The sequence below is a fragment of the Erythrolamprus reginae genome, chromosome 5, assembly GCF_031021105.1.
Source record: "Erythrolamprus reginae isolate rEryReg1 chromosome 5, rEryReg1.hap1, whole genome shotgun sequence".
Lineage (NCBI taxonomy): Eukaryota > Metazoa > Chordata > Lepidosauria > Squamata > Dipsadidae > Erythrolamprus > Erythrolamprus reginae.
The window spans coordinates 113,531,514-113,557,980 of record NC_091954.1 but is presented as its reverse complement, the minus strand read 5'-3'; the positions used below and the strand labels follow the sequence as shown (position 1 = coordinate 113,557,980).

General features: G+C 42.1%; 1 protein-coding gene across 1 annotated transcript; it reads left to right on the top strand.

Annotated features, from left to right (window-relative positions):
* The first annotated feature begins 1,370 nt into the window (after positions 1-1,370).
* LOC139168256 (cytochrome P450 2J5-like) lies at positions 1,371-18,038 on the top strand. The gene is made up of 7 exons (XM_070753783.1): positions 1,371-1,530; positions 2,547-2,707; positions 4,403-4,579; positions 7,017-7,158; positions 11,407-11,594; positions 13,704-13,845; positions 17,851-18,038. The coding sequence occupies exons 1-7, from the start codon at positions 1,371-1,373 to the stop codon at positions 18,036-18,038; spliced, it is 1,158 nt and encodes a 385-aa protein (XP_070609884.1).
* Positions 18,039-26,467: the final 8,429 nt, after the last annotated feature.

Sequence of the window (26,467 nt, the reverse complement as noted above, 5' to 3'; positions counted from 1 at the left end):
CCCGTGCAGCTTCCGAGCTGAGTCCTCAATCTTCGGCTCCTCGCTAGCGCTGCGGAAGTAAAAACACCATCTGCACATGCGCAGATGGTGTTTTTACTTCCGCAGCGCTACTTCGCGAAAACCCGCTCGTTGCGGGGGGTCCTGGAACGGAACCCTCGCAACGAGCGGGGGATCACTGTACTGTGTTCAGTTCTGGAGACCTCACCTACAAAAAGATATTGACAAAATTGAACGTGTCCAAAGACAGGCTACAAGAATGGTGGAAGGTCTTAAGCATAAACGTATCAGGAAAGACTTAATGAACTCAATCTGTATAGTCTGGAGGACAGAAGGAAAAGGGGGGACATGATCAAAACATTTAAATATGGCAGAATCCAGGCGCAGGCCCCTTGCCCTCAGCAAATGATAGGAACCTCTACAACATAGACCCAGAACTAGCAAAATTTCTTAACTGCCCCACGGTGGACCAGCCTGTAACAATCCTTCACTCGCTCATCAATCTGCCCGGGAACATCAGCGGCAACATCAGCATCCTTCTTTACTAGGGCCAATCTTATTTATTTATTTTATTTATTTATTAGATTTGTATGCCGCCCCTCTCCGTAGACTCGGGGAGGCTCACAACATAATAAAACAATTCATAACAAATCTAATAATTTACAATTTAAAATTTAAAGTAGCTAAGAAAACCCCATTTTTAAGCAGACATACCTACAAACATACCATACATAAATTATATAGGCCCGGGGGAGATATCTCAATTCCCCCATGCCTGACGACAAAGGTGGGTTTTGAGGAGTTTACGAAAGGCAAGGAGGATAGGGGCAGTTTTAATCTCTGGGGGGAGCTGGTTCCAGAGAGTCGGGGCTGCCACAGAGAAGGCTTTTCCCCTGGGGCCCGCCAACCGACATTGTTTAGTTGACGGGACCCGGAGAAGGCCAACTCTGTGGGAGCTAACCGGTCGCTGGGATTCGTGCAGCAGAAGGTGGTCTCCGACATATTCTGGTCCGATGCCATGAAGGGCTTTATAGGTCATAACCAACACTTTGAATTGTGACCGGAAATTGATCGGCAACCAATGCAGACTGCAGAGTGTTGGTGTAACATGGGCATTTTTGGGAAAGCCCATGGCTGCTCTCGGAGCTGCATTCTGCACGATCTGAAGTTTCCGAACACTCTTCAAAGGTAGCCCAATGTAGAGAGCGTTACAGTAGTCGAGCCTCGAGGTGATGAGGGCATGAGTGACTTTGAGCAATGAGTCCCGGTCCAAATAGGGCCGCAACTGGTGCACCAGGCGAACCTGGGCAAACGCCAATCTTGCTTGGCTCAAAGGATCCCGAATGCAATCAATAATTTCTCCTTGATTTATTATGTCTTCAGGTATTGTGTTTGCAGAGGGCCACATCTGGAAGAAGCAGCGACAGATTGGCAATGCTTCTTTGCGGCTGCTGGGAGAAGGGAAGAAAAGGATTGAGAATCACGTTAAAGAAGGAGCCCAGCAACTTGTAGAAATCTTCGCAAATTCAAAAGGTAGGTATCATGAGCAACGAGAATGCTCAGAGAGTAACTCAGGCTTATTGGGTTTCTGTCAAAGAAAGCAAGATTGACTCCATAAAGCAGAGACACACAGATGAAGAGCGGGCCCAGAGGGCAGTAATGACAGAAACAATTAAACCGAAGGATATATTTTGTTTTGTTTTGCATTTTTAAATGCAACCTGAGTCCAAGAGAATGAATACATTGTTGGGAGAGTTTTGCTCACAAGGAAGGTGTTCTGTCGGGCTCTCTGGTAGACTCCTCCCAAAAATTCACAGGTACAAATTTCAGACACACACACGTTTTAAAATTCAAAACAATGTTCTTTATAATGAAAAGTCACTTAAACTAAACCCTCTTTTGGTATAGCAAAGAGCACTCGTTTCCAACCAAACTGGTAATTTGTACAAGTCCCTTATCAGTTCTGAGATACTTAGCTTGCAGCTGTGAGGCAATTCACATTCCTTCTTCTTTCACAAAGTGACACACACTTTGTTCTGGTTTAGTTTCAAAGTGGGGGAAAATCAGCACACAAAAAGTCAAAGTCAGTAAAGCAGTCAGGAAACACAAGGATCAGATAATCCTCCACAATGGCCAAATCCACAGGCTGCTCTTTATAGCAGCCTCACTAATTACCACAGCCCCACCCAACCACAGGTGGCCTCATTTTCTTTGATAATAATCTCTCAGTTGTTGTTGCCTGTGCATCGCTCTCCGCATGCGTGGCTGTATCATTAATTCTTGTTCTGAATCCAAGGAGGAGCTAGATAATTGATCTCCTTCTGAGCTGTCTGCCACCCTCTCCTCCTCCCTGTCACTCATGTCTTCTTGGTCAGAGGAGCCTTCATCAGCAGATTCCACCAGAGGCAAAACAGGCCTGCAGCATGTGGATGTTTCCCCCACATCCATAGTCCTTGGGGCAGGAACTGGGCCAGAGCTAACCACAACAAGTATTAACAGAATTACTGAATTATTCCTATGTAATTATTGATATATATTTTCATCCTCAGGGCAACCATTTGATCCTTCATTGCCATTGATCAATACAGTCTCCAATGTGATATGTGCTTTTAGCTTTGGGCATCAGTTTGCACTTGAAGATAAAAGCTTCCAGAAGTTGGTTGAAGACTTAAAAACCACTATAAGAGGGACAGGTCGTGTTTCTCATCTGGTGAGTGATCTTTTATACTACAACAACCAGATCTCTAACTCGCCTAGAGTAACTTCTGGCAAGTTGGCAGCATGCAAATTTTAATAAACATAAATTGTTTCAACTCCTACCCTCAAAACGTCACTACAGAGCACTGAACACCAAGACAACTAGACATAAAAACAGTTTTTTCCCGAATGCCATCACTCTGCTAAACAAATAATTCCCTCAACACTGTCAGACTTTTTACTAAATCTGCACTTCTATTCTAGTAGTTTTTCTCATCATTCCTATCATCCTTTTCCTCCCACTTAGGACTGTATGACTGTAACTTGTTGCTTGTATCCTAAGATTTTTATTAATATTGATTGTTTCTTCATTCATTCATTCATTCATTCATTCATTCATTCATTCATTCATTCATTTATTTATTAGATTTGTATGCTGCCGCTCTCCGCAGACTCGGGGCGGCTCACAACAACAATAAAACAGTGTACAATGAACAAATCTAATATTTTAAAAATATCTAAAAACCCATTATTTTAAAAACATACAACACAAGCATACCCTACATAAAACTATATAAGCCTGGGGGAGATGTCTCAATTCCCCCATGCCTGATGGCAGAGGTGGGTTTTAAGAAGTTTGCAAGGAGGGTGGGGGCAATCCTAATCTCCAGGGGAAGCTTGTTCCAGAGGGTCGGGGCTGCCACAGAGAAGGCTCTTCCCCTGGGCCCTGCCAGACGACATTGTTTAGTCGACGGGACCTGGATAAGGTCAATTCTGTGGGACCTAATCGGTCGCTGGGATTCATGCGGCAGAAGGCGGTCTCGGAGATTGCTTATTTGACCCCTATGACAATCATTAAGTGTTGTACCACATGATTCTTGACAAATGTATCTTTTTCTTTCATATACGCTGAGAGCATATGCACCAAGACAAATTCCTTGTGTGTCCAATCACACTTGGACAATAAAATTATATTCAATTCAATTCAATTCAATTTATTATATTTGTATGCCGCCCCTCTCCGAAGACTCAGGGCAGCACACAACAATAATAAAAACAATATAACAGTAAACAAATCTAATGTTAAAAGAAAAGATATATAAAACCCCAACAATTAAAACCATACAGCACATACATACCAAACATAAAATATAAAGGCCTGGGGGAGGTGTCTCAGTTCCCCCATGCCTGGCGATATAGGTGGGTCTTGAGTAATTTGCGAAAGACAAGGAGGGTGGGGGCCGTTCTAATCTCTGGGGGGAGTTGATTCCAGAGGGCTGGGGCCACCACAGAGAAGGCTCTTCCCCTGGGGCCCGCCAAATGACATTGTTTAGTCGACGGGACCCGGAGAAGGCCAACTCTGTGGGACCTTATCAGTCGCTGGGATTCGTGCCGTAGCAGGCGGTTCCAGAGGTACTCTGGTCCATTGCCATGTAGGGCTTTAAAGGTCATTACCAATTGTGACCGGAAACTGATTGGCAGTCAGTACAGGCCACGGAGTGTTGTAGAAACATGGGCGAATCTAGGAAGCCCCACAATGGCTCTATATTTTATTCTATAAATAAATAGATTATAGCAGCAAAGTCCTGCCATCTTTGGCGCTAACAATGCGCCAAAGAGGGGCGGCATACAAACCTAATACCTCTAGTTAGGCAGCCAAGCATTCTACTTGCTTTCCCTACCGCCTGACCACAATTTACCTTTTTAGCTTTATGAGGCATTCCCGTCGTTGATGAAACGACTTCCAGGACCTCACCAGAAGTCTTTGGTGTCTGCCGAGCGTATCCTTTTATTTGGAAGGCAGGAAATAGAAAGGCACAAGCAATACCAATCTCTGTATGAGCCACAGGATTTCATTGACTACTATCTACTGCAAATGGAAAAGGTATTTTGCCTATTTACATAAACATTTATTTTTTGTTCATCCTATCGAGTCATGCCGCACATTTTTTATTAGAATCCATGACATGATGGGATATGTATGTATCATGCGATAGGATAGGTATGTACCATGTTTTCCCGAAAATAAGACAGCCTCTTATATTAATTTTTGCCTCCCAAAGGTGTGCTGCCTCTTATTTTCACGGGATGTCTTATTTTTTTCCAATGAATTGTATCTTGTATTTAATATGTTTGTGAGTGAAATAGGGGAAGGTTTGGTAGGGAAGGTTTGCCTATTTGACGATGACTCTAAAGTGTGCAATAGGGTTGATATTCCTGGAGGCGTCTGTAATATGGTAAATGATTTAGCTTTACTAGATAAATGGTCAAAGCAATGGAAACTGCACTTTAATGTTTCCAAATGTAAAACAATGCACTTGGGGAAAAGGAATCCTCAATCTGAGTATTGTATCGGCAGTTCTGTGTTAGCAATAACTTCAGAAGAAAAGGATTTAGGGGTAGTGATTTCTGACAGTCTCAAAATGGGTGAGCAGTGTGGTCGGGCAGTAGGAAAAGCAAGTAGGATGCTTGGCTGCAGAGCTAGAGTTATAACAAGCAGGAAGAGGGAGATTCTGATCCCGCTATATAGAGCGCTGGTGAGACCACATTTGGAATACTGTGTTCAGTTCTGGAGACCTCACCTACAAAAAGATATTGACAAAATTGAACGGGTCCAAAGACGGGCTATAAGAATGGTGGAAGGTCTTAAGCATAAAATGTATCAGGAAAGACTTAATGAACTCAATCTGTGTAGTCTGGAGGACAGAAGGAAAAGGGGGGACATGATTGAAACATTTAAATATGTTAAAGGGTTAAATAAGATTCAGGAGAGAAGTGTTTTTAATAGGAAAGTGAACACAAGAACAAGGGGACACAATCTGAAGTTAGTTGGGGGAAAGATCAAAAGCAACATGAGAAAATATTATTTTACTGAAAGAGTAGTAGATGCTTGGAACAAACTTCCAGCAGATGTGGTTGGTAAATCCACAGTAACTGAATTTAAATATGCCTGGGATAAACATATATCCATCCTAAGATAAAAATACAGGAAATAGTATAAGGGCAGACTAGATGGACCATGAGGTCTTTTTCTGCCGTCAGTCTTCTATGTTTCTATGTTTCTATCCTGCTGAAGCAAAAATCCATCCAAACACGCAGCCACATGTTGGATGCGTGTTGGATGTGTTTTAAATCTGATTGATGCAGCATTTTGGGATGCAATTTATGGACAGCAGTGTTATATATGTTCTGTTCGGGAATGCTGCGAAACGAAATGTCTCCTATGTCTTACTTTCAGGGGATGCCTCATATTAGGCAATTCTACAAAACCATTCCTGTGTCTTACTTTCGGGAGTTACTTATTTTTGGGGAAACAGGGTATGTGGCAGGATGATAAAGGGACTCCTGCTTGAGCAGTACCTACCTACCTACCTTCCTGTCTGTCTGTCTGTCTGTCTGTCTGTCTGTCTGTCTGTCTGTCTGTCTGTCTGTCTGTCTGTCTGTCTGTCTGTCTGTCTGTCTGTCTGTCTGTCTATCTATCTATCTATCTATCTATCTATCTATCTATCTATCTATCTATCTATCTTTCTTTCTTTCTTGTAGGTCATCTAGTCCTGACACTGTTTCAGGCAAATTGCAGTCCAATCTCCCTTTGAAAGTCTCAAGTATTGGATTGTTACATGCTGTTTTTTATTAGTGTTGTCCCCTTGTTCTTGTGTTCACTTTCCTATTAAAAACACTTCCCTCCTGAACCTTATTTAACCCTTTAACATATTTAAATGTTTCGATCATGTCCCCCCTTTTCCTTCTGTCCTCCAGACTATACAGATTGAGTTCATGAAGTCTTTCCTGATACGTTTTATACTTAAGACCTTCCACCATTCTTGTAGCCCGTCTTTGGACCCGTTCAATTTTGTCAATTTCTTTTTGTAGGTGAGGTCTCCAGAACTGAACACAGTATTCCAAATGGATAGATAGATAGATAGATAGACAGACAGGTAGACAGGTAGACAGGTAGATAGGTAGATAGGTAGGTAGGTAGGTAGGTAGGTAGGTATGTAGATAGATATATACTGCAGATAGGTAGGTAGGTAGGTAGGTAGGTAGGTAGATAGATAGATAGATAGATAGATAGATAGATGATATATTGATAGATGATAGATGATAGATGATAGATGGATGGATGGATGGATGGGGTAGGGTAGGGTTGGGTAGGATAGGATAGGATAAGATAGGATAGATGAGAGAGAGAGAGAGAGGAAGGGAGGGAGAGAGATATGAGTGGGTGGGTTGCCTGGATGGGTGGGTTATTTTTGGCTAACAACATTAAAGGAAGGAAGCCTAGAATTTATTGTAAGTTGAATTACTCATTTTAAACATAGAGCAAGGTTGACCCCACCTCTGTCTATAATGAAGAGAACCTGTCGGTCTGTCTGTTTGAATTGTTTATTGGTGGAACAGAAACAACCCATGAGAGCCTGATGTGGGCCCTGCTTCTCTTGGTAAACCATCCCGACATCCAAGGTGAGACAACTCTGGGCAGTGGGAACAATAATCAGAGTGGAAAATACACAGGAATTCCTTGACATCTCAATAACTACTGAGTGATGAACTTAATCTTCACAATAACATTCTATGGAAATTTAGAATCTATAATAAAAATCATTACCGTATTTTTCTGAGTATAAGACGCACCCCTTTCCTCTCTAAATTCAGATGCATCTTATATTCCGAATGTAGGTTTTTCAAAGCTTTTTCCCCCCAGCCCTAACCAGATGCTAATGATCTTCCCAGCTCTTAGCTTGCAGGTTCTTTCATTGTTACCCTTTGCAAAGAATGTTTTCCTAGCCCTAAGTCTTTGCAGAGTTTTTTTTAATTGTTCTAACTTGCTCCAAATGTTTCTTTCCAGCCCTAACCAGGTGCTAAAGCTGTTCCCAGTTCTTACCAGCTTGCAAGCTCTTTCATTGTTACTCTCTGCAAAGAATGTTTTCCAAGCCCTAAGTCTTTGCAGGTTTTTAAAATTGTTCTACTTGCTCTGAATGTTTATTTCCTGCCCCAACCAGGTGCTAATGATTTTCAAAGCTCTTACTGGCTTGCAAGCTCTTTCATTGTTACTCTCTCTGAACAAGGTTTTTTTAAAGCCCTAACCAGGGGATAAAATAATGTGCTGAAGCTGACCAGACTAAGGATGCTAGGAAAATAGCAAAAAGAATCTGTTTACCAGATATTTATCTATCTGGTAAGCAGATTCTTTTCCCTATTTTCCTCTCCAAAAACTAAGGTGCGTCTTACACTCCAGTGCTTCTTATACTCTGAAAAATATGGTAGTTTGCAAATAAAATGAAACCTGGTCATATAAATATGTAAAAAAAAATGTAAAAATATTGCTGTAGTAATTCTGCATAGGTCGTCCTCGACCACAACTAAGCCCAAGATTTATCATATTTTCAGATTATAAGACACACTGGTGTATAAGACGCACCAAGATTTCAAAGAGATAAATAAGGAAAAAAATGTTTTTGCCTTCCCCCAACCCCCAGAAACACTACGCAGGCTTCCCAAACCCCCTGCACACCCTGCTTTTTTGCAAAAATGGACCCACATTTCACCCTTTTTGTGAAAAATGAGGCACACAGAGGTTTTGGGAAGCCTGCAGATTGCTCCTGTGGGCTGGGAGAAGGCACAAACACCACTATTTTTGCAAAAATTGGGATGCAGGAGCAGGGCTTTGCAGGGCAAAAAGGTTGGCATTATTCGGTGTATAAGATGCACCAAATTTCCACCCTTTTTGTTTTGCGGGGGAGGAAGGTGCATTTTATACTCCAAAAAATATGGTATGTTGTTAAATGAGACATTTGTTATTTATTTATTTATATATTCATTCATTCATTCATTCATTCATTCAATTTTTATGCCGCCCTTCTCCTTAAACTCTGGGTGGCTTACAACATGTTAGCAATAGCACTTTTTTAACAGAGCCAGCATATTGCCCCCACAATCCGGGTCCTCATTTTACCCACCTCGGAAGGATGGAAGGCTAAGTCAACCTTGAGCCGATGATGAGATTTGAACCGCTGACCTACAGATCTACAGTCAGCTTTAGTGGCCTGCAGTACAGCACTCTACCTGCTGCGCCATCCCGGCTCATATTAAGGGAATATTGCCCCATTTTATGACATTTCTTGCCACAGTTGTTAAATGAATCACTGAAGTTGTTATGTTAGTAACTCAGTTGTTGAGTGAATCTGGCTTCCCCATTGGCTTTGTTTGTCAGAAGATTGCAAATAGTAATCACATAACCCTGGGCCACAGGAGCCATCGTAAATATAAATCAGTTGCCAAGCATTTGAATTATGATCTCATGACCATGGGGATGCTGCAGAGGTTGTAACTGTGAAAAATGGCCACACGTCACTTTATTCAGTGCTGTTGTAACTTTGAATGGTCACAAAGTGAACTGTTGCAAGCTAGGGACTACCTATATTAGTACGTCTACATAGTAATCTGGAATAATGAACAGGGAATTGACTAAATTTTCAATATACAGTGGTACCTCGTCTTACTAACTTAATTCGTTCCGTGACGAGGTTCGTAAGTATAAAAGTTCATAAGATGAAACAATGTTTCCCATAGGAATCAATGTAAAAGCGAATAATGCGTACAATCCCAAAACTCACCCCTTTTGCCTTGCGCCACTGGCAATCCCCGCCTCCGGACTTCCATTGCCAGCCGAAGCTCCCATTCTTGCACTGCTGGGATTATTATTATTATTATGTCAGTACAACACAGCCAACGAGATCACTATGCTGGATTTCGTATTTCATCACCAGTCGGGCGCTTCCCAAGCACCTAGGACTGCGTAATGTAGCGGCGAATTATGTTTGCCAATCCCAGTAAAGTGGCCTTTTGCAATTGACAGATGGAGATTTTGTCAATTCCGATGGTTTTCAAATGTCCGCTGAGATCCTTTGGTACTGCACCCAGCGTGCCAAGTACCACTGGGACACCATTATTATTATTATTATTATTATTATTATTATTATTATTATTAATTAGATTTGTATGCCGCCCCTCTCTGTAGACTTGGGGCGGCTTCAGGATTCCCCTGAAACTCCCCTCTCCGGGAAACCCCACCTCTGGACTTCTGTTGACAGCCGAAGCACCCGTTCTTGCGCTGCTGGGATTTCCCTGAGGTTCCCCTCGCAGTGCCGGCAAAAATGAAGGGAATCCCAGCAAGGAGAGCGTCAGGGAAATCCCAGCAGCGCAAGAACGGGCGCTTCAGCTGGCAACGGAAGTCCGGAGACGGGGATTCCCAGCGAAAGGAGGCTCAGGGGAATCCCAACGCTTCAGCTAGCAATGGAGGTCCAGAGGCGGGGCATCCCAGCGGTGGGGGCTTGGGTTTGTAAGGTGAAAATAGTTTGGAAGAAGAGGCAAAAAACTCCCTAAACACAGGTTCGCATCTCGAAAAGTTCGTTAGAAGAGGCGTTCGTAAGACGAGGTACCACTGTATTGAATAAGGGTGCCCCAGTGATGTAGTGGTTAGAGAGCAGTACTACAGGCTACTTCTGCAAATTGGGGACTACCTATATTAGTACAGTGGTACCTCGGTACTCGACCACAATTCATTCCAGAAGTGTGGTCAAGAACCGATTTGGTCGAGTACCGAATTTATTTATCCCATAGGAAATAATGGAAATGGATTTAATTGGTTCCCAGCCCCTGTTAACTCACTGGGAACCAATTAAATCTATTTTCTTTATTTCCAATGGGATAAATAAATTAGGTACTCCAAGCTGCAGGAAGGGTGGGGGCTGCTGCAATCCCGGCAGCTTCGGGGGGCTCCTTTCCTCAATGCTTCCTCTTATTACCTGTAAGCAGCTGCAAAAACTTTTTCCTTCCCGGCGGCTGCAACGGTGGCGGCTTCCCTTTGAGGAGCAACAGCGCCGGGAACGTCACGTAATGAAGGGAAGCTGCTGGAGCGGCGGCAACTGCTGAGATGGCTCCGGCGGCTTCCCTTCAGCACGTGATGTTCCCGGTGCTGTTGCACCTCGAAGGGAAGCTGCCGCCGTTGCTGCCGCCTGGAAGGAGAAAGTTTTTGCAGCTGCTTACAGGTAATAAGAGGAAGCAATGAGGAAAGGAGCCCCACGAAGCTACCAGGATTGCAGCCGCCCCCAACCTTCCTGCAGCTTGGAGCTCTTATAGAGCTCCTCAGCCCCCTGAAGCTGCTGGGATTGCAGCAGCCCCTGGCGGTAACATTTCGGATAATGAACAAAATTTTCTCTGGCTGTTCGGTATCCGAATTTTTGTTCAGATACCGAAGCAAATTTTTGCCGAAAATTTTGTTCGTTATCCGAAATGTACGAGAACCAAAGCATTTGAGTACCGAGGTACCACTGTAATTCTATGCAAAAACGCATCCAAACATGCAGCCGCATGTTGGATGCGGGTTGGATGTGTTTTAAATCTGATTGATGCAGCGTTTTGGGATGCAATTTATGGACAGCAGAGTTATATATGTTCTGTTTGGGAATGCTGCGAAACGAAACGTCTCCTACGTCTTGCTTTCAGGAGATGCCTTATATTAGGCAATTCTACCAAAGCTCTCCTATGTCTTACTTTCAGGGGTGACTTATTTTTGGGGATACAGGGTATTGGTTCATAAATAAACGCATTGGAAATAATTTAACAAAAACAGAAATCTGTAAGAGATTATTCAATCACAAATGGCATCATTCAAAATGGATTTGTCTTTTCTCTCCCCGCACCCCCCAGAAAAAGTCCGCAAGGAGATTGAAGATGTCTTTGGTGCCTCAGGATCCATTTCCTATGAGGATCGGCACAAGCTGCCCTACACCCAGGCTGTGATACATGAGACCCTTCGAGCAAAATTTGTTTTATTTACACCAGTACCTAGACAAAGCCTAAGAGATGTGACGATGCAGGGTTTCCACATTCCAAAGGTATTTTATTCATTCATTCATTCATTCTTTCGTTCGTTCGTTCGTTCATTCATTCATTCATTCATTCATTCTTTCATTCTTTCATTCTTTCATTCATTCATTTATTTAGTCCAATGCACAATAATACACCATGAAGGTCATAGAGGTTATACTCAAGTCAAATATATTAGAGAAAGAACAGAAGTGAAAATTTAGGAATAGAATATATCAATTAGAGAATAGAAGGATATTATGAGAGTAGTATAAGAATTTTATTTTTTATTTTTTATTTTATTCATTTATCCAATACACAAATACATAGGAAGAAAAATAGACATGTGGTAATATATATAAGGGTAAAAGTGAACTTAGAGGAGAGGATATATGAAAGGAAGAGAATATATATGATAGGTGAAAGAAAGGAAGGACAATTGGACAGGGGATGAAAGGCACACCAGTGCACTTATGTACGTCCCTTACTGGCCTCTTAGGAACCTGGAGAGGTCAATCGTGGAGAGTCTAAGGGAGAAATGTTGGGGGTTAGGGGTTGACACAATTGAGTCCGGTAATGAGTTCCACGCTTCGATAACTCGATTGTTGAAATCATATTTTTTACAGTCAAGTTTGGAGCGGTTCGTATTAAGTTTGAATCTGTTGCGTGCTCTTGTGTTGTTGCGGTTGAAGCTGAAGTAGTCATTGACTGGTAGGACAATGTAGAATAGAATAGAAGGTAGGTAGAATAGAATAGAATAGAAGAATAGTAGATACAATATATGAGATATAGGAGAGACAATAGGACAGGGGACTGGAGGCACGCTAGTGCACTTATGCACGCTCTTAACTGACCTCTAAGGAATCTGGAGAGGTCAACCGTGGACAGTCTAAGCGTAAAATGTTGGGGGTTAGGGGATGACACTACGGAGTCCGGTAATGAGTTCCACGCTTCGACAACTCGATGACTAAAGTCGTATTTTTTACAGTCCAATTTGGAGCGGTTAATATTAAGCTTGTATCTGTTGTGTGCTCTTGTGTTGTTGTGGTTGAAGCTGAAGTAGTCGTTGACAGGCAGGACGTTGCAGCATATGATCTTGTGGGCCATACTTAGATAAAGGAGAAGGCCAACATGGCAATTACACAGGGATGTCTACTCAGGAATTGCAATCCAATCTCTGCTTTTAAGTACAGTATACTGTCTAGATTTGCCACAGCTTTCCTCCCCAGGAGCAAGTTTCTTTTAATTTATTGGCTGCAGTCTCCATCTGCAGTGATCTTTGAGCTCAGGAAAATAAAATCTGTCCCTACCTCCATTTCTTCCCCAACTATTTCCCAGGAATTGAGATGGCCGGATCCCATGGTCTTAGTTTTCGTAATGTTGAGTTTCAAGTCAACTTTTGCACCTCCTTCTTCACCCACATCTGCAGATTAGTTCTTGCATGAAAGGGGAGTTTGGGAAAGCTGAGAGAGACAAAGATAGGGAGGGAGAGTGATGGTGGTCTATTGCCAACAAATGCTTCCTCTAAAAATATCTTCTACTTTTTGCATATTATGAAACAGCTATGGTTTTTCTATGGTTTTAACTATAATTAAATATTGGAATGTAGGAAATATAAGGAAATGGGCATTGAAGGGAAATATTTCTTCACCCAGAGGGTCATTGGTTTCTGGAATTCACTTCCAGAAGAGGTCATGACAGCTGTAAGCCTGGATAGCTTCAAGGCAGGATTAGACAGATTCATGGATGCCAAGTGTATCCACGGTGGTTATTGAAACGGATGTCCAAGTGCCGCCTATATGTTGGTTGAGGCAGGCAGGATTCTCTTGGGTACCATTTATTGGGGGTCAAGGGAAATGGAGGGTCTTGCCTTCTCCTTCTGCTCAAGATCCCCATGGACAATTGGTGGGCCACTGTGTGACACAGAATGCTGGACTCGATGGGCTTTGGCCCAATTCAGCATGACTCTTCTTATGATCTGTAAAAAGGTTATCGTGATGTTTTTTTTCTTTTTAATTTGCAAAATTAAAAAAATATAACATTTTAAAATAATAATAATAATAATAATAATAATAATAATAATAATAATAATAAAGAAACAGCTATAGTTTTTCCTTTCTGTTCCATTGTTATTGAAGGGGGCCATTATTTTGAATGATCTACGCTCTCTTCTTCTGGATCCTGAACAATGGGAGACACCTTTGGAATTCAACCCAAATCACTTTTTAGACGAAGATGGGAATTTTTGGACTCGAGAAGCATTTTTGCCATTTGGCGGAGGTAAATCCAACTATTCAAGGCAGTTTAGGATTAATAGGCAATTTGTAAAGTTTTGCAGGAAATTTAAAGCCATTCTTTTCCTTTTCATTGATTGCCAGAGCCTGAAACTATTGTCACTTCTTAATCTCTGTTTCTTATAGTTTGAAATGTGATTGAAGTTTCTCTTAGCTTTACATTGTGGACATATGAGTAACTTATTGCAAAGAATCACACTACCTGTACAATACATGTACCGGGTGAAATCATTGTGGCCAGAATCGAGAGCAAAGTTAACCTGTTCTAAATAAAATCCAAAAATTGTGATTGCCTGGTCTGAAAAATTTTTGGGTAAAACTTCCACCAGAAACATAGAAACATAGAAGATTGACGACAGAAAAAGACCTCATGGTCCATCTAGTCTGCCCTTATACTATTTCCTGTATTTTATCTTAGGATGGATCTATGTTTATCCCAGGCCTGTTTAAATTCAGTTCCTGTGGATTTACCAACCACGTCTGCTGGAAGTTTGTTCCAAGCATCTACTACTCTTTCAGTAAAATAATATTTTCTCATGTTGCTTTTGATCTTTCCGCCAACTAACCTCAGATTGTGCTACCTTGTTCTTGTGTTCACTTTCCTATTAAAAACACTTCCCTCCTGAAACTTATTTAACCCTTTAATATATTTAAATGTTTTGATCATGTCCCCCCTTTTCCTTCTGTCCTCCAGACTACACAGATTGAGTTCATTAAGTCTTTCCTGATAAGCTTTATGCTTAAGACCTTCCACCATTCTTGTGGCCCGTCTTTGGACCCATTCAATTTTGTCAATATCTTTTTGTAGGTGAGGTCTCCAGAACTGAACACAGTATTCCAAATGTGGTCTCACCAGCGCTCTATATAAGGGGATCACAATCTCCCTCTTCCTGCTTGTTATACCTCTAGCTATGCAGCCAAGCATTCTACTTGATTTTCCTACTGCCTGACTGCACTGTTCACCCATTTTGAGACTGTCAGAAATCACTACCCCTAAATCCTTCTCTTCTGAAGAGTTGGTTCTTGTCCAACCCTGAGGAATTCTGAATAATCCTCTCACATCCTGGACAGCCCTTCAAATATTAGATGATTGCTAATCAAATGATGGTCTCCCTCAACTTTTTCTTCTTCTGGCTAAATACATTCAATTCTTTTAAGGTTCTCCCCACCACTACCGCATGGTATTAACCTCCAAGTTCCTCATCATCTCTCTTTTTCCAGCCCTTCTTCCAGTTCCTCAGTATCTTATTTATTTATTTATTTATTTATTTATTTATTCATTCATTCATTCATTCATTCATTCATTCATTCAGTTAGTTAGTTAGTTAGTTAGTTAGTGAGTGGATTTGTATGCCGCCCCTTTCCGCAGACTCGGGGCGGCTAACAACAATAATAAAAGACAACATGTAACAATCCAATTTAATAAAACAACTAAAAACCCTTATTATAAAAACCAAACATACACACAAACATACCATACATAACTTGTAATGGCCTAGGGGAAGGAATATCCTAACTCCCCCATGCCTGGCGACAAAGGTGGGTCTTGAGTAATTTGCGAAAGACAAGGAGGGTGGGGGCCGTTCTAATCTCTGGGGGGAGTTGATTCCAGAGGGTCGGGGCCGCCACAGCGAAGGCTCTTCCCCTGGGGCCCGCCAAACAACATTGTTTGGTCGACAGGACCCGGAGAAGGCCAACTCTGTGGGACCTTATCGGCTGCTGGGATTCGTGCGGTAGACGGCGGTTCTGAATGTATTCTGGCCCAATGTCATGTAGGGCTTTAAAGGTCATTACCAACACTTTGAATTGTGACCGGAAACTGATCGGCAGCCAGTGCAGGCCGCGGACTGTTGCAGAACTTGTACTGTGGCAATCAAAACTGAAAATAATGGTCCAGATGTGATCTGACCAGTGTAGATTGGAAATAATACTTCCCATGATCTTGACCTCATATCTCTCATGATTCAGCCCAGATTTGCATTCGCTCCTTGGCAACTGCAGTACACAGATGGTATATAAATTTCGGGCCAGAATACTTAAAAGTATTGGTGCAAAGTTAGTTATTTTTCCAGTTCTTATTGGGAGGCAGTTGAAGACTTTAAGGGTTCTTGTTTGTAACCCAGGATAAGAGGTTCACTCCAGAAGTGAAATGCTCCCACTTTGATCGGAACAATTTAGAACTGAGCACACTCAAAACCGTAGAAATGTTGATGGACTTTAGGATAAACCCTCCCATCCTCCCACCTCCCACAATACTAGACAACACAGTATCAACAGTAGAGACCTTCAAATTTCTAGGTTCTATCATATCTCAGGACCTAAAATGGTCACCTAACCTCAATAATGTCATCAAAAAAGCACAACGAAGAATGTTCTTTCTGCGCCAACTCAAGAAGCTCAAACTGCCCAAGGAGCTGCTGATCCAGTTCTACAGAGGAATCATTGAGTCTGTCATCTGCACCTCTATAACTTTCTGGTTAGTTTTGGCAATACAACAAGACCGACACAGACTTTAGAGGAGAATCAGAACTGCAGAAAAAACAATGGCTGCCAACCTACCTTCTATTGAGGACCTGTATACTGCACGAGTCAAAAAGAGAGCTGTGAAAATAATTACTGACCCTCGCATCCTGGACATAAACTGTTTCAAGTCCTATCCTCAAAACGTTGCTACAGAGCACTGTACACCACGACAACTAGACACAAGAACATTTATTCCCCAAACGCCATCACTCTGCTAAACAAATAATTCCCTCAGCACTATCAAACTATTTAATAAGTCTGCACTACTATTTCTGCTAGTTTTTTCTCATCATTCCTATCCCCCATTTCCTGCCACTAATGACTATATAGTTGTAACTTGTTGCTTGTATCTTTAATTTTTTTTATTAATATTGATTGTTTCCTCATTGCTTATTTGACCCCTATGACAATTATTAAGTATTGTAACTCATGATTCTTGACAAATGTATATTTTCTTTCATGTACACCAAGAGCATATAGAAACATAGAAACATAGAAGACTGACGGCAGAAAAAGACCTCATGGTCCATCTAGTCTGCCCTTATACTATTTCCTGTGTTTTATCTTAGGATGGATCTATGTTTATCCCAGGCATGTTTAAATTCAGTTACTGTGGATTTACCAACCACGTCTGCTGGAAGTTTGTTCCAAGGATCTACTACTCTTTCAGTGAAATAATATTTTCTCACATTGCTTTTGATCTTTCCCCCAACTAACTTCAGATTGTGTCCCCTTGTTCTTGTGTTCACTTTCCTATTAAAAACACTTCCCTCCTGAACCTTATTTAACCCTTTAACATATTTAAATGTTTCGATCATGTCCCCCCTTTTCCTTCTGTCCTCCAGACTATACAGATTGAGTTCATTAAGTCTTTCCTGATACGTTTTATACTTAAGACCTTCCACCTTCCACCATATGCACCAAAGACAAATTCCTTGTGTGTCCAATCACACTTGGCCAATAAAGAATTCTGTTCTGTTCTGTTCTATTCTATTCTATTCTATTCTATTCTATTCTATTCTATTCTATTCTATTCTATTCTATTCTAATTCTATTCCATTCCATTTTCTGCATTTGCAAAGTTTTTGAACCAAAATTTGGGCATTTCCAGACAGCATCCCTTCTGTTTTCAGATTTATTATTATTATTATTATTATTATTATTATTATTATTATTATTATTATTATTATTTATTGGATTTGTATGCCGCCCCTCTCCGCAAGAGAAAAGGTGTGCTATGCTATTTGGACTATTTAAACATGCATTTTATTACTGAGTTACCAAAATGGAGGGGACATGCCCTGTTTAAAAATGCTTTCTCAAATTCCGCAAAACATTCAGGGGTATGTCAGAATATCCTTAATAAATGCTCATCATTTGTTTGCTACAGATTCCTCCTGGTGCCAAAGTGGTGTTTCAGTACAGATTATTTTTCCATTTCTCTGTCCTTCCCATGTCTCTTCCACAGGGCAACGGGTTTGTTTAGGAGAAAAGTTGACAAGAATTGAGCTCTTCATCATCCTAACCAGCCTGCTGAGGACCTTCCATTTCCAGTTGTCCGAAGGAGTGGAAAAGCTTGATGAGAGACCTATAGTATCTATGACACTAACTTCACGTCCTTATAAAATCTGTGCTGTTCCACATCATACATCATAAAATACATCAATTGAGCATTAGTATCTTTCCTTTGAACTTTTAACTTTAATTTGTTTTCCCTTAATATTTGTGCTTCCTTGAAACTCATTCATTTTGTTATATTTTAAAACTACTTCATCCAAATGGCTGGTTGTCAACTAAACTTCTTCTGGTTTGGCTTTGGTTATGCTTTCTGTACAAAATAAACATCTTGCTTTCAATGTATAGACCTTCAGTTGTGGGGTGAATCAATTTTCAGTTGAATGGAACAGTTTAAGACAAACTGAAACAGAAAAAGATCGATTTGCAATGTTTAGCTCACAGTGATCTGTAAGGTAAATTTCTCTCGGAACATTTCTGAGATCCCCTGATTCTCAAGATGTAAATGTTTCTTTTCTGCACTAAGACTTTTTTTTTTGAAAATAGAAAAGGGTAGGAAGTAATCAGAAATTTATCATGTTGTTATGAACGTGTATTATTTGTACATAAGTACTTGTACAAAATTTTCTCCATCTTTCTGAAATGAATAGAATAGAATATAAACATGAGCCAACAATGTGCAGCAGCACCTAAAAAAGCCAACACAATCCTAAGCTGCATCAACAGGGGAATACACTCCAAGACCAGGGAAGGAACCGCCTACTACCGCACGAATCCCAGCGGCCGATAAGGTCCCACAGAGTTGGCCTTCTCCGGGTCCCGTCGACTAAACAATGTCGTCTGGCGGGCCCCAGGGGAAGAGCCTTCTCTGTGGCGGCCCCGGCCCTCTGGAATCAACTCCCCCCGGAGATTAGAACTGCTCCCACCCTCCTTGTCTTCCGTAAACTACTTAAGACCCATCTATACCGCCAGGCATGGGGGATTTGAGACACCTTTCCCCCAGGCTTATTATAATTTATGTTTGGTATGTATGTGCTGTTTGGTTTTTTAAATTGATAGGGTTTTTAGTTTTTTCTTAATATTAGATTTGTGCCTGTACAATATTGTTTTATCGCTTGTTGTGAGCCGCCCCGAGTCTTCGGAGAGGGGCGGCATACAAATCTAATATATTATTATTATTATTATTATTATTATTATTATTATTATTATTATTATTATTATTAATACCACTCTACTATGCCCTGGTCCGATCACACCTGGAGTACTGTATTCAGTTCTGGTCACCACACTTCAAAAGAGACATTGAAACTCTGGAGAAGGTGCAAAAAAGAGCAACCAAGATGATTAAGGAATTGGAAAACAAAACTTACGAAGAGAGACTGAGGGAACTGGGCATGGATAGTCTAGAGAAAAGGAGGGCCAGAGCGGACATGATAGCTGTCTACAAGTATACGAGGGGATGTCACAGAGAGGAGGGGATCACTTTATTCTTCAGGGCACCAGAGGGCCGGATGAGGAACAATGGCTGGAAGCTGACCAAGGAGAGATTCAACATGGAGATAAGGAGGAACTTCCTGACGGTCAGAGCGATCAACCAATGGAACAACCTACCAGAGGACGTTGTGAACTCCAACACTCTGGACATTTTTAAGAGAAGATTGAACTGCCACTTGTCTGGTGTACTATAGGGTTCCTGCTTGGGCAGGGGTTTGAACTCGATGGCCGTCATGGTCTCTTTCAACTCTAACAATAAATAAATAAATAAATAAATAAATAAATAAATGAATGAATGAATGAATGAATGAATGAATGAATGAATGAATGAATGAATAAATAAATAAATATAGAACAGAATAAAATAGAATGGAAATAAAGTGCAGGAACTGATGGGACGATGGGACAGGGTTAGAGGTTATATGGTTAGTAGAATTCGAGACCAAGGTATGAAGAGTAAACTGGAATCACTCTATAATTTGTAAATATTGTAATGTTCTTGGTTTTAAAAATGTTATAAATAAGGTACACCCTCATTTTGGTGGAGGGGTCTGACTGATGTTGGGTGGTAGGAGCACATATCACTGTAAACTGTGTTTCATGTTGTATGTACCTGATATTCTTATAAAAATTAATAAAATGTACTCTCGCTATATATATAATAGAATGGGACAGAATGGAACAGAACAGAACAGAACAGAACAGAATGGAACAACAGAGAAGGCTCTTCCTCTAGGTCCTGCAAAATGACATTGTCTAGTTCCAAAGGGTCGGGGCCGCCACAGAGAAGGCTCTTCCCCTGGGACCCGCCAAACAACATTGTTTAGTTGACGGGACCCGGAGAAGGCCCACTCTGTGGGACTTAACCGGATGCTGGGATTTGTGCAGCAGAAGACGGTCCCTTAGGTAATCTGGTCCTATGCCATGTAGGGCTTTATAGGTCATAACCAACACTTTGAATTGGGTCCAGAAACCAATTGGCAGCCAGTGCAGTTCGTGGAGTGCTGGAGAAACATGGGCATACCTTGGCAGCTGCATTCTACACAATTTGTAATTTCCAAACACTTTTCAAAGGTAGCCCCATGTAGAGAGCATCGCAGTAGTTGAATCTCGAGGTGATGAGGGCATGAGTGACTGTGAGCAGAGACTTCCTGTCCAAATAGGGCCACAACTGGTGCACCAGGCGAACCTGGGCAAACAACCCCCTTGCCACAGCCGAGAGAGGATGATCTAAAGTCAGCTGTGGATCAAAGAGGACACCCAAGTTGCTGACCCTCTCGGAGGGGGTCAAAAACTCCCCTCCCCAGGGTGATGGGCGGACAGATGGAAGGGTCCTTTGGAGGCAAAACCCACAGCCACTCCGACTTGTCAGGGTTGAGCTTGAGCCTGTTGGCACCCATCCAGACCCTAACAGCCTCCAGACACTGGCACATAACTTCCACTGCTTCGTTGACTGGACATGGGGTGGAGATGTATAACTGAGTGTCATCAGCATACTGATGACAGCTCACCCCGTGCCCACGAATGATCTCGCCCAGCGGTTTCATGTAGATATTGAACAGCAGGGAGGAGAGGACTGACCCCTGAGGGACACCACAAGGGAGAGACGTAGGAGCCGACTTCTGACCCTGCTGGGTGGTGGTGGTGGTTCAATTATGTTGTGGTTCGCTCTGGCCCAGCTCCTGCCCCAAGGACTGTGGATGTGGGGGAGACATCCACATGCTGCAGGCCTGTTTTGCCCCCGGTGGAATCTGCTGATGAAGGCTCCTCTGACCAAGAAGACATGAGTGACAGGGAGGAAGAGAGTGTGGCAGACAGCTCCGAAGGAGATCAATTATCTCTCTCCTCCTTGGATTCAGAACAAGAGTTAATGATACAGCCACGCATGTGGAGAGCGATGCATAGGCAGCAACAACTGAGAGATTATTATCAAAGAAAATGAGGCCACCTGTGGTTGGGTGGGGCTGTGGTCATTAGTGAGGCTGCTATAAAGAGCAGCCTGTGGGTTTGGCCATGGTGGAGGATTATCTGATCGTTGTGTTTTGTGACTGCTTTGCTGACTTTGATCTTTTGTGTGCTGATTTTCCCCCGCTTTGAAACTAAACCAGAGCAAAGTGTGTGTCACTTTGTGAAAGAAGAAGGACTGTGAATTACCTCACAGCTGCAAGCTAAGTATCACAGAACTGATAAGTGATTTGTACAAATTACCAGTTTGTTTGGAGACGAGTGCTCTTTGCCATACCAAAAGAGGGCTTAGTTTAAGTGACTTTTCATTATAAAGAACATTGCTTTGAATTTTCAAATGTGTGTGTGTGTCTGAAATTTGTACCTGTGAATTTTCGGGAGGAGTCTGCCAGAGAGCCCGACAGAACAGATTAGATCAGTGTTTCCCAACCTTGGCAACTTGAAGATATTTGGACTTCAATTCCCAGAAGTCCCCAGCCAGCGAATGCTGGCTGGGGACTTCTGGGAGTTGAAGTCCAAATATCTTCAAGTTGCCAAGGTTGGGAAACACTGGACTAAATGACCTACAAGGTCCCTTCCAACTGTAGCAATCTGTGTATGCATGACCCTTAAACATCAAAGTTGCTGCTTTTTTTCAGTGAAGACCTAGCAAATCTTGTTTTGTTTTGTTTTTTGCAAATATGTAATCTTGGCTAGTCTTGACTTGCATGAGACTAGTTGCAGCTCCTTAGCATGGTATTGCAACCTCTGGCAATTTGGTTTAAAGTATGCTTATACATACAAATCCAATAAATAAATAAATGCTTATGCAGGTAGATTACACATGTGGAGAATGTGCTGAGGGAGCACACAGTCACATAATGTGCCTAATCAAGCTTATTGTATTGCTTAGTTTCTGAACCATGAGATAATGATTGTGCAGGTGTGTAAAGTCCAAACTCAGCTACAGATGCTCCGTGCGAAAATGTGGAACAGTCCCTCCTTTTGTACACCAGAGTCAAAGTGGGGTGATGGTGTGGGAGTGGGGAGCCCAGGGGATCTGGGGCATCACTTTCCAGGAAGACTTTCGACCACTGCTGCTCTCTCTGCCCAGACTACCTCGGAGAGTTGTTTATTTATTTATCAATTTGACTTCTATGCTGCCCTTCTCGAAACAACCCAGGCCAGCATACAACATAATGAAAAAATATGAAGAAATCTAATTATTCTTAAAAAGAATTATTTATAAAATCATAAAAAACCCCACCCATATGCAGTCATTCCCATTCATTCAATTTATTTTATTTATTTATTTATTTATTAGATTTGTATGCCGCCCCTCTCCGAAGACTCGGGGCGGCTAACGACAATAAAAAAGACAATGTAAACAAATCTAATATTAAAAATATTCTAAAAACCGCCAATTTAAAGAACCAATCATACATACAAACAAGCATACTATGTATAAATTCTATAAGACTAGGGGGGAAGGGAAAATTTCAATTCCCCCATGCCTGACGACAGAGGTGGGTTTTTAAGGAGCTTGTGAAAGGCAAGGAGGGTGGGGGCAACTCTGATATCTGGGGGGAGTTGGTTCCAGAGAGTCAGGGCCGCCACAGAGAAGGCTCTTCCCCTGGGTCCCGCCAGACGACATTGTTTAGTCGATGGGACCCGGAGAAGGCAACTCTGTGGGACCTAACTGGTCTCTGGGATTTGTGCGGCAGAAGGCGGTCCCGGAGATATTCTGGTCCGATGCCATGAAGGGTTTTATAGGTCATAACCAACACTTTGAATTGTGACTGGAAACCAATCGGCAACCAATGCAGACTGCAGAGTGTTGGAGTAACATGGGCATATTTAGGAAAGCCCATGATTGCTCTCGCAGCTGCATTCTGCACGATCTGAAGTTTCCGAACACTTTTCAGAGGTAGCCCCATGTAGAGAGCGTTACAGTAGTCGAGCCTCGAGGTGATGAGGGCATGAGTGACTGTGAGCAGTGACTCCCGGTCCAGGTAGGGTTGCAACTGGTGCACCAGGCGAACCTGGGCAAACGTCCCCCTCGCCACAGCTGAAAGATAGTTCTCTAATGTAAGCTGTAGATCGAGGAGGACACCCAAGTTACAGACCCTCTCTGAGGGGGTCAATAATTCCCCTCCCCGGGTTATGGACGGACAGATGGAATTGTCCTTGGGAGACAGAACCCACAGCTAATCCATCTTATCCGGGTTGAGTTTGAATCTGTTGACACCCTTCCAGACCCCAACAGCCTCCAGACATCGGCACATCACTTCCACTGCTTCACTGACTGGACAAAAGGCAAAAGGCGAGGAGGGTGGGGGCAGTGCAAATCTCTGGAGGGAGCTGATTCCAGAGGGCTGGGGCTGCCACAGAGAAGGCTCTTCCCCTAGGTCCCACCAGACGACATTGGACCTGGAGAAGGCCAACTCTGTGGGACCACTGGGATTTGTGCAGCAGAAGGTGGTCCCATAAGTAATCTGGTCCGATGCTATGTAGGGCTTTATAGGTCATCACCAACACTTTGCATTGTGTCCGGAAACCAATCGGTAGCCAATGCAGTCCACGGAGTGTTGTAGAATCATGGGTGTATCTGGGAAGATACCCCCATGGGGGAGTGGTCCCAGTCAGAGGATGAGGAAGATATTAGAGTGGAAAGTCAGTGGATAGACCCTCACTAAAGGAGATTATTGAGAAGGCGAGGGGAGTTACATAGTAAAACATATTAGCTTACAGCCTGAGCCTCTTCAGGGAGTGATGTCACTTCCAGGCAGTATAAAGGCAAAGGATTTTGGGGATTTAGGTGTGAAGTTTCAACGTTGTTCAATGGAAGAGATGGGAGGCTTGGGGGTTTGATTGAACAAGGCTTAAAAACCATGATTTCTGCCTCAACAAAAGCCACTCTGTGTTGGATGATTGTTGCTCAGGATTTCAGTGAGCAAATTCATATGCTTAAATAATGAATGGATTTGTTATCAAAGGAATGCTGATTAGGCTGAGTTTTGGCCGCGAAAGTCGAATTTCTGGGAAGTAGAGATGCGGAAGTAAATACACCATTTTTGGCTATGAACAGTATCACAAGCCTTCCCTTAACACTTTAAACCCCTAAATTACCATTTCCCATTCCCTTAACAACCATTTACTCACCATTATTACTGGTACTCACCATTGAATAAGACACTTAGTAATCCTGATATTTATAAACATAATTATTTATTAACAATAATAATTTTTTTTTTTTTGCAATAAAAATGCTGATTGGCTGAGATTTCGGCCAATCAGCAATGGCAGACGAAAGTTTGGCAATGACGTATGACATCATCGGGTGGGAAAAACCGTGGTATAGGGAAAAAAAAGCGAAGTATTTTTTAATTAATATTTTTTGAAAAAACGTGGTACAGGCTATTTGCGAAGTTCGAACCCGTGAAAATCGAGGGAACACTGTACCAACATGTCTTATTTAGAAACAAGATATCTTAAGGATTAACATCAGAAAGATGGGTTATGTAGATTTAGCATGCTAACATGCTGATGATGCAATATATACTTTCAACAGACCTAGTACTTCTTTTTTTTTAAGCTAATGGAGTAATATAAAAAGACTTCAGCATTCTAGCAAGTGATCACACCGAAAAGGCAATTGAGTAGCAGGAGAGAAAAGATTTCAACTTCTCTCAATATATTAGGAAAAAAAACCCCAAACGATACTAAGACAGAATAATGGACATAGGGGCATTTTTCCTTCTTTTTCTGCTTGCTCTGCTAATCCCCTTCTTCTTGAAACATCTTTGGATAAGAAGACACTTCCCTCCTGGACCACTGTCTCTTCCCCTCATTGGAAACACGTGGACTTTTGCAATTACACTACATAAAGACACTTCCTCAAAGGTATTTCTTAATATTGATTAAGAATATGGGTAACTGTATATTGTTTGCCTTGTACCGTGCTTATGGGGCAATAGGTTTTGCTGCTAAAATAACCTAGAATTGTATTAACATTGAAAGTAATTTAATAAATAGACAGTGATTGCTTAAGCAAATTAACCTGATAGATATGTAAGTGAAGATTGGACTTAATCCCTGGATAGTTCAATGGATTTGCACCTGGCTGAAGTGTAGATATAAGAGGGTTGTTAATGGTGAGTATTCTGAGTAGAGACTGGTTACAAGTGGTGTGTCACAAGGGTCTGAAGTTGGAAGTCCCACAGTGGTTGTGCTTGCTCATTTTCGACCACTTTTTCGGGCTTATGATCCCACCAGTTCTTTGCCACTGGTAAATGGTAGTTCCGGCACAAGTTCCAGTGGATCATCTGTGCCACAGCATCATGTCTATGCTTGTAGTCAGTCTGTGCAATCTTTTTGCAGCAGCTGAGTATGTGATCGATTGTTTCATCTGTTTCTTTACAGAGTCTGCACTTTGGATCGTCTGTTGATTTTTTAATTCTGGCTTTGATAGCATTTGTTCTAATGGCCTGTTCTTGTGCTGCCAATATTAGTCCTTCTGTCTCCTTTTTGACTGTTCCACTTGTAAGCCATGACCAGGTCTTTTCTTTATCCACTTTGCCTTCAATCTTCTCCAAGAACTGACCATGCAATGCTTTGTTACGCCAACTGTCCATACGACATTGAGTTACAGTTTTTCTGTACTGGTCCTTAGTTTGCTTCACCTTGAGAAGCTTCCTATTGTTGACCTCCATCAACACTGACTCTTTGCTCTCCTTCACATAGTCAGCTAATGCATACTTCTCTTCTTCCACTGTGTGCTTCACTTGCAAAAGTCCTCTGCCGCCTATTTTCCTTGGTAAATACAGCCTGTCAACATCAGTGTGTGGGGTGTAGTGCATGATGGATCGTCATTAATTTTCTGGTTGTCCTATCTAAGTTGTCCAGCTCTGCTTGAGTCCAGTTCACTATGCCAGCTGTGTATCTAATGACAGGTATGGCCCAAGTATTTATAGCCTTGATAGTGTTGCCACCATTCAGTTTGCTCTTCACATTTTTTCTGGTCCTCTGGATGTACTCTTTGCTGATCACAGTTTTCACATGGCCATGCTTGATATTATCCAGTTGCAAGATGCCCAAGTATCTGTAGGTTTCTGGCTGGTGGCACTTGATGG

Coding starts and splice junctions, on each gene's coding strand:
- LOC139168256 (XM_070753783.1), top strand. CDS start 1,371: ATGTCTTCAGGTATTGTGTTTGCAGAGGGCCACATCTGGAAGAAGCAG. Junction 1,531..2,546: donor AATCTTCGCAAATTCAAAAG/GTAGGTATCATG, acceptor TTTCATCCTCAG/GGCAACCATTTGATCCTTCA. Junction 4,580..7,016: donor ATCTACTGCAAATGGAAAAG/GTATTTTGCCTA, acceptor TTTTAAACATAG/AGCAAGGTTGACCCCACCTC.